This window comes from Lucilia sericata, unplaced genomic scaffold (genome assembly GCF_015586225.1).
Source record: "Lucilia sericata isolate MDLA Ls3-8-SP2 unplaced genomic scaffold, ASM1558622v1 Contig000911F_arrow, whole genome shotgun sequence".
NCBI classification, from domain to species: Eukaryota; Metazoa; Arthropoda; class Insecta; order Diptera; family Calliphoridae; genus Lucilia; species Lucilia sericata.
The window spans coordinates 53,934-62,025 of record NW_023994898.1 but is presented as its reverse complement, the minus strand read 5'-3'; the positions used below and the strand labels follow the sequence as shown (position 1 = coordinate 62,025).

Below are 8,092 nucleotides of genomic sequence, written 5' to 3'. Positions count from 1 at the left end.
TTAGTTAGTTAGTTAGTTAGTTAGTTAGTTAGTAGTTAGTTAGTTAGTTAGTTAGTTAGTTAGTTAGTTAGTTAGTTAGTTAGTTAGTTAGTTAGTTAGTTAGTTAGTTAGTTAGTTAGTTAGTTAGTTAGTTAGTTAGTTAGTTAGTTAGTTAGTTAGTTAGTTAGTTAGTTAGTTAGTAGTTAGTTAGTTAGTTAGTTAGTTAGTTAGTAGTTAGTTAGTTAGTTAGTTAGTTAGTTAGTTAGTTAGTAGTTAGTTAGTTAGTTAGTTAGTAGTTAGTTAGTTAGTTAGTTAGTTAGTTAGTTAGTTAGTTAGTTAGTTAGTTAGTTAGTTAGTTAGTAGTTAGTTAGTTAGTTAGTTAGTTAGTTAGTTAGTTAGTTAGTTAGTTAGTTAGTTAGTTAGTTAGTTAGTTAGTTAGTTAGTTAGTTAGTTAGTAGTTAGTTAGTTAGTTAGTTAGTTAGTTAGTTAGTTAGTTAGTTAGTTAGTTAGTTAGTAGTTAGTTAGTTAGTTAGTTAGTTAGTTAGTTAGTTAGTTAGTTAGTTAGTTAGTTAGTTAGTTAGTTAGTTAGTTAGTTAGTTAGTAGTTAGTTAGTTAGTTAGTTAGTTAGTAGTTAGTTAGTTAGTTAGTTAGTTAGTTAGTTAGTTAGTTAGTTAGTTAGTTAGTTAGTAGTTAGTTAGTTAGTTAGTTAGTTAGTTAGTTAGTAGTTAGTTAGTTAGTTAGTTAGTTAGTAGTTAGTTAGTTAGTTAGTTAGTTAGTTAGTAGTTAGTTAGTTAGTTAGTTAGTTAGTTAGTTAGTAGTTAGTTAGTTAGTTAGTTAGTTAGTTAGTTAGTTAGTTAGTTAGTTAGTTAGTTAGTTAGTTAGTTAGTTAGTTAGTTAGTTAGTTAGTTAGTTAGTTAGTTAGTTAGTTTAGTTAGTTAGTTAGTTAGTTAGTTAGTTAGTTAGTTAGTAGTTAGTTAGTTAGTTAGTTAGTAGTTAGTTAGTTAGGTAGTTAGTTAGTTAGTTAGTTAGTTAGTTAGTTAGTTAGTTAGTTAGTTAGTAGTTAGTTAGTTAGTTAGTTAGTTAGTTAGTTAGTTAGTTAGTAGTTAGTAGTTAGTTAGTTAGTAGTTAGTTAGTTAGTTAGTTAGTTAGTTAGTTAGTTAGTAGTTGTTAGTTAGTTAGTTAGTTAGTTAGTTAGTTAGTTAGTTAGTTAGTTAGTTAGTTAGTTAGTTAGTTAGTTAGTAGTTAGTTAGTTAGTAGTTAGTTAGTTAGTTAGTTAGTTAGTTAGTTAGTTAGTTAGTTAGTTAGTTAGTTAGTTAGTTAGTTAGTTAGTTAGTTAGTTAGTTAGTTAGTTAGTTAGTTAGTTAGTTAGTTAGTAGTTAGTTAGTAGGAGCAATTATGTGCCGAGCCTCTTGACTTTTTACAAGGAGATTTCTGTTTTTTCTTATCTATGCCGCATTCGTTACTTACTATGTCATTCTAGGAAGACCTCTCTTTGCTTAGTATCTTGATTTTAACAGACAGAGGTCTTAGACCGGAATGAAATCAATATCATACGTATATTCCTAATTAGCAAGGCAGCCACTGCTATTTAGTATTACCAATTTTATACGAACTCTGAAATTGATGCGTTTTACTTACGGATTGACAAAATCAATTTTTTATTCTAAATGGGCCTAAATGTATTATGTTTCTAAAATCTAAATAACATTTAAAACGAATATGTCTACTTCTTTCCGTTTATGATAAGTATGTTTTTGTTTTTTTAATATCTCTAATCTAAACGGCTAATTCATTTCTTCACACTTTTTTTAACACTCTCTAACAGTCAGACTGGATGGACCACTTTTGAACTACCTAAAACGAAATTATAACACACACAGAATCTCTGTAAAACATGTATTAAAACAAAACAAAAATGGAAATTATATCTACATTAAGACGAAATAAAACAAGATATTACTAAAGCACCTGCTTATCTGTGAATTGTATTTCAAAATTGATATTGATGTATTTTGTAGATACTTAGTTAATACAAGATGTTTTTTTGGTTTTTATCTACGATTATAGATGGGGATTTTTTATTGTATCGATTATTGATTAGAGTATTTATTGTATTAAATTTTTGGCTAAATGCCAAACCATTTCTTTACCTATAAAATATTGTCAATTTCTTAAGAAATTCACAGAGTTTGTTTACATTTCAAAACAAAAAGATCGTTCAAATAGTGCAGAGCTTTAACTACTTACTTAGTAAAGAAATTAAGCAAATTATCCATAAATAAATCTATATTCATTTATTCGTACAAAATGAAATTGTTTATAACTATTATGGGACTTTGCCTGTTGGCCATTTGCTCCAGCTTGCCAATTGAACACGAACAAAAGAACACTTTGGAGTCAGTGTCTTATGTAGCTGATCAAGGCGATGCGAATGCTGATCATGTACGCTTAGCTCGTGGTTACGGTGGTTATGGAGGTTATGGCGGTTATGGCGGTTATGGCGGCTATGGCGGTTATGGTGGTTATGGTGGTTATGGCGGTTATGGTGGTTATCCTGGTTATGGTGGCTACGGTGGCTATCCAATTGGTGGAGGCTTTGGAGGTGGCATCAGTGGTGCTAGTGCTTCTGCATCGGCATCATCTGTCGGTAGTGGCTTCGGTTTTGGTAGATAGAATCATCATAAGAGCGGCTTTAGTTAATGTTTAATTGTATTTAGTATAATTATTAATTTTAAAACCAAATTAAATAAATTATTTTTTTATTTATGTATATGAAAACAATTGTTGATTTTTATCACTGAAATAAAAAACTTATTCTAAACTTATTTAATAACCACAGTTTTGGGACAACTGAAACTTATATACCTTCTTTTGCTGAGAATTTTTTGTACAGTAAATTTTTTACCAAAAAATAGGTATTTCCAATATGAAGACAATCTTATTTCTTGCGGTTATATCTAAGCTGTATATATTATACAGATTCCCAATATTCTAGAACAGTTTAGTTTTGTATCACAAAAATTTTAAACAGCATGGGAAATTTGATTTGAACAGTTGTACTGATAACTCTTTGCCTTCTATCAAAGAAAGTGCTCCAGAGTGATACCCATATAGTGCAATGCATACCTCTGTGAGAGTAATCGGTTAAGGCTTTCTTACAATCCCATACGGTCTTAGATTTAGCCTTATCATCTGTTATATCGCCATTTGCCTACTAGCTCTCGGTAAATATATTAACCCTTGTTTGCGCCATAGTTATTTTAATCAAATATACGTATCCTGTTAATGCTCGGACGTCTGCCTGGAAGCTAGTGTAGTAATTAGGGAAACAGTGGTATATTTCTGCTTCTTGGTCTTTAAAATGGAACCACGTATGGCTAGCAATTCTTGACATTCTATCTGGGATCAGTATTTTATTGTTCCCGACATATTCTGTAAATAGCCTATAACTGCCTTTGGTTAGTTCGCCTAAAGTTATAAGCTGTATGGCTGTAAGTTCCGCCTCTTATCTTATATATATTTCAATAGGTGGAATATCTACTTTTCCAGAACCTTTATTGACGTAGTGCTCATGACACCACTTATACCAAAGTAGCATGTACGCTGAACTCTCTGTAGTAGTTAGATATTACACTTTTTGTCCAAAGAAGTCCACCAGATTATTAAAGCATAAGTAAAAATTGGTCTAATTACACTTCTATAAAGCCATTGTGTCATAGTTAGACTAAAGCCCCATTTCATGCTTATCTATAAGCCCAACACCGATGTGTCTTTTTGATCTTATCCTTTATGTAGTTAATTTTTGTTCTTCTCTGGATAGGGTCCTTAGGAGGTGGTTACTCAGAGATATATAAATACTTTGTCCCTAACTTCATAAAGCTTTATTGAACTTATCTACATATATAAGTTACTCAATAGAGGATATGATCAATAAGGCACATCGGTGCTGGGCGATATGTAGGGGAACTATAGGCATGAAATGGAGTCCTACTATGACAAATTGGCTTTATAAAAGTGTAATTACACCAATTCTAGCTTATGCTTCAATAATCTGGAGGACTGCTTTGGACAAAAAGTGTAATATCAAACTACTACAGGGAGTTAAACGTACATGCTGCTTCGATATAAGTGGTGCCATGTGTACTACTTCAACTAGTCTGGAAACGTTGCTAGATATTCCACCCATTGAAACATATTTAAGATACTTTAGATGAACTGGCCAAAAGCGGTTATAGGACACGTCATCAATATATAAAAGCCACATTGGAAGGTTATAAACAATCGTCGAACGTGCCTGATCGCTAGTTCAACAGACACAGAATATGTCGGAAACTTTGAAACGTTGATCACAGATAGAATGTGTTGGTCAAGCGGAAAACTAGAGCAAATACCAGTAGGAATCCGTTGTTACACGGATGACACTAAATTGGGGCATAAAGTGGGAATAAGGTTCTATATTGAAGATCCAGAAACAGAAATATACCACCGTTTACCTAATCATAACACAAGCTTCCAGGCAGAAGTCCGAGCAATAATGGAATGTGTAAATTGGATTAGAATAAATATGGCGCCTACAGCTCTATATATATTTACCGACAGCCAGAAGGCAATTGGGGCGATATCAGGTGATAGAATTAAATCTAAGACCGTATTGGATTGTAAGATAGCTTTAACTTTATACTCTCCCAGAAGTAAGGTTTACATCATATGTGTAGCAGGCCTCTTGGAATATTGAAACCACAAAGATGCTATGGGGTGACTCTGATGAGAACAAGATGAGAAATCCCCTCAAAATGAACAAGTCTTAAGTTAGTATGATGGTACGTATTCTGAGTGGAAACACAGGATTACGAGCACATCTATACAAAATTGGCCGTGCGGATTCAGACGAATGTAGAGCATGTGGAGATACCAGCGAAACTCTGGAGCACTTACTTTGCCACTGTCAGGCATTCGTCGAAGTTAGATCCTAGTATCTTGGAAGTGATGTTATTCCAGAAATAGCATTCTTGACTAACACTGATTGGAAAATTCTTAAGAATTAAGTCCAGGATATTGAGTTTCTGAACATTGAAGAATAAGTGAACAATTTTTTATGAAAAGGAGCGCACAACAGGCCCAATAGTGGCCTAGGTGTATTTCATCGGATTTGATGTCCTATACATCCTCCTTTCAACCAAACCTAACATAACCTACTCCAAATATTGGTACTTACGTCTAAGTCAATATCTGGTGAGCTAGATCCAAAAAAATGTAAACACAGTATTGCTAGAATATTATCAGGTTTATAATGCAAAAATGTAAAAAATTAATTTTAATAAAATTAAAAAAAAAAAATAAATTACAAAATATTATTTTAGTTGGGAAATTCATTTTGTATAGTGTTGTTTCTGACATTCAAAAATTATAGAAAGATCCCGTTGAAATTTTTGTAACCTGATTTCGATCGTAACATTTTTTCAAAGTTCAATGCAATTTAAGACAAAACTTGAATTAAATTTGTATTTGGAGGAATATTATTGACGATAAATATTTAAAATATGCAGGTAATACTAGTATTTAATATAATATATTAACTTGATCTCCTTTTAAAATAATTATAACAAAAATTCTGATGTTGTTGTAGAAATCATTTAAAAAAATTTAAAATTTGCATGTATAATTTTGAATTTTTTTTCTTATAGTATACTAAATTTTAGAATATAACAGACCTATAAAAAATCGTTATTTGTCCAAGAAATTAACAGAACTTTACAAGTGTCCAAAACCAAACGATCGTTTGCTTAAATAAACAAAAATTTTTTAAATCTATACATAATGAAATTAATTTTAACATTTGTGGTCCTTTGCTTTTTGGCCATTTGCTCCTGTTGGCCAGTTGATAGTGGATATAGAAATACTCTGGAAGCTATTGATGGTGCCATTCGTGGTGATACAGACAATGTCGAACATTTGCGTTTAGTCCGCCAGTTTTATGGTGGTTATGGCTTCCCAGGTTATGGAGGTTATGGTGGTTATGGTTTCCCATATGGTGGTGGTGGCGGTGGATTTAGTAATTCTCAAGCCTCTGCATCTGCTTCATCCACAGGTGGCGGCTTTGGTTATTTCGGCTGATAATTCGCTCGAACAAATAAGTTATATGTACTGATATAAATTAATGTAATAAGTTAAGAAATAAATATTTAATAGAAATGAAATTGGTATTTGTATGTTTAACGGAATAGCAGGGAAAAAGGTAAGAGCTTAGGTTTATTAAATTGCTAAGCAGTTCGAAAAAGAGTTAATGCACATGTACAAGGCAATCATTGTCAGTAATATCTAACCATCTGGTTGATCCAAATGTGTATAAATAGGGTTATTCGTTACCAACGTACTCTTCTTAGCAGGAAGTGGAGACAGGTACCAAAATCACCTTTGTTACACATTTTTACCCCATAAAGGTACGAATTTCAAAAAAGTAACAGAGACCCATCTGCTCATTTTAAGAGTAGATACAGGTGCATTTAAAATTTTTCTTGTATCACTAATATTGTGCAACATAATTAAGAAAACCTGTTTTACCCGTTTTTCCCCTTTTTACCCGTAAATGTACAAATTTCCAAAAATCCCTCCATAGTGGATATACTACATAACCAAAAGCACATCTACTGTCAAAATTTCATGATTCTAGGTTCAGCCGTTTGGGCTGTGCGATGATGAATCAGTCAGTCAGTAAAGCTATATACATTTATAGATAAAATTATGGACATGAAGTCAAATTTTGAAGGGGCTTTGTGTAGGGGCTATGGTGAAATGAGACCCTATAATTATAAAATTCATGAGGGTCATCAGAGCTAGTATAGAACTTGGTTTTGCAGCTTTTTGTCGAGATACGATTATATTAAACATAATTATGAACTTGAAAGCCCTATTCGTCGGGTTCAGTTTTATGGGGCTAGGTGAAATCATTGAACGATGTTAACCATTTTTAATAGGCTTCGTCTCCGGTACCATAGAAGATCATGTGCCAAATTTCATTGAAAAATTGCAACCTGTAGTTTGATTCGGGGGTTCGGTTGTATGTGGGCTAGGTAACCGATGTTAACCATTTTCAATAGGCTTTGTAGAAGATCATGTACCATAGAAGATCATGTGCCAAATTTCATTCAATTATCTTCAAAATTGCGACCTATAGTTTGATTACAAGGTTTACAAGCCCTATTCAGGAGTTCAGTTTTATAGGGGCTAGGTGAAATAATGGACCGATCTTAACCATTTTCAACAGCCAAATTTCATTGAATTATCTGGACGGACGGACATAGATAAATCGACTCAGAAATGATTTTAAACCGATTGGTATACTTTAAGGTAGGTATAGGACCAATATTTTTGTGCGTTACAAACATCAGTGAGAGGGTATACCCCACTAAAGTGGTGTTGAAAAACGAAAAAGTACCAGAAAGTCCCCTTCTATAGATTTTGTTCAAACAGTCATAGAACAAAAACTTAAAAGTACCAAAAAGTCCCCTTTTACATGTTATCACTTACGCCGGGCTCTACATGCTTAATTGAATGTTTCTAGCTTCAATATTACAGAAAATTCAAAAAGTACCTTTTGAAGAACGAAAAAGTGTCCAAAAGTTCCTTTTTTCCTAGTTCTCAATTAATTAAGGCTCAAAATGCTTAATTTCATATTTTTACGTTCGATATTATTGAAAATTCAAAAGGTACCTTATGTATAACGAAAAAGTAGCAAAAAATCCATTTTATGTGTTCTCACTTACGTTCAGTATTATAGAAAATTCAAAAAGTACCTTTTAAAGTACGATAAAAGTTCCTTTTATAGGTTCTCATCTAATCCGGTCCCTACATGCAAAATTTCATATTTCTAGGTTCAGTATTATAAAAATTTCAAAAAGTACCTTTTGCAGTACGAAAATGTACCAAAAAAATCACTTTTTATAGGTTCTCACCTAATGCGGGCTCTAAATACTTAATTTAATGTTTCTAGGTTCAATATTATGGAAAATTCAAAAAGTACCTTTTTTAGAACGAAAAAGTACCAAAAAGTCTCCTTTTATAGGTTCGTACCTAATCCGGATCCTACATCCTAAATTTCATGTTTCTAGGTTCA

General features: G+C 32.3%; 2 protein-coding genes across 2 annotated transcripts; both read left to right on the top strand.

Moving 5' to 3' along the window:
- Window positions 1-2,144: 2,144 nt before the first annotated feature.
- Window positions 2,145-2,751, top strand: LOC119609010 (keratin-associated protein 19-2-like). Its single transcript, XM_037963670.1, has one exon. The coding sequence runs from the start codon at window positions 2,287-2,289 to the stop codon at window positions 2,650-2,652; it is 366 nt and encodes a 121-aa protein (XP_037819598.1). The 5' UTR covers window positions 2,145-2,286; the 3' UTR covers window positions 2,653-2,751.
- A 3,045-nt stretch (window positions 2,752-5,796) lies between these two features.
- LOC119609000 (neuropeptide-like protein 31) lies at window positions 5,797-6,093 on the top strand. Its single transcript, XM_037963658.1, has one exon. The coding sequence runs from the start codon at window positions 5,797-5,799 to the stop codon at window positions 6,091-6,093; it is 297 nt and encodes a 98-aa protein (XP_037819586.1).
- The last annotated feature ends 1,999 nt before the right edge of the window (window positions 6,094-8,092 follow it).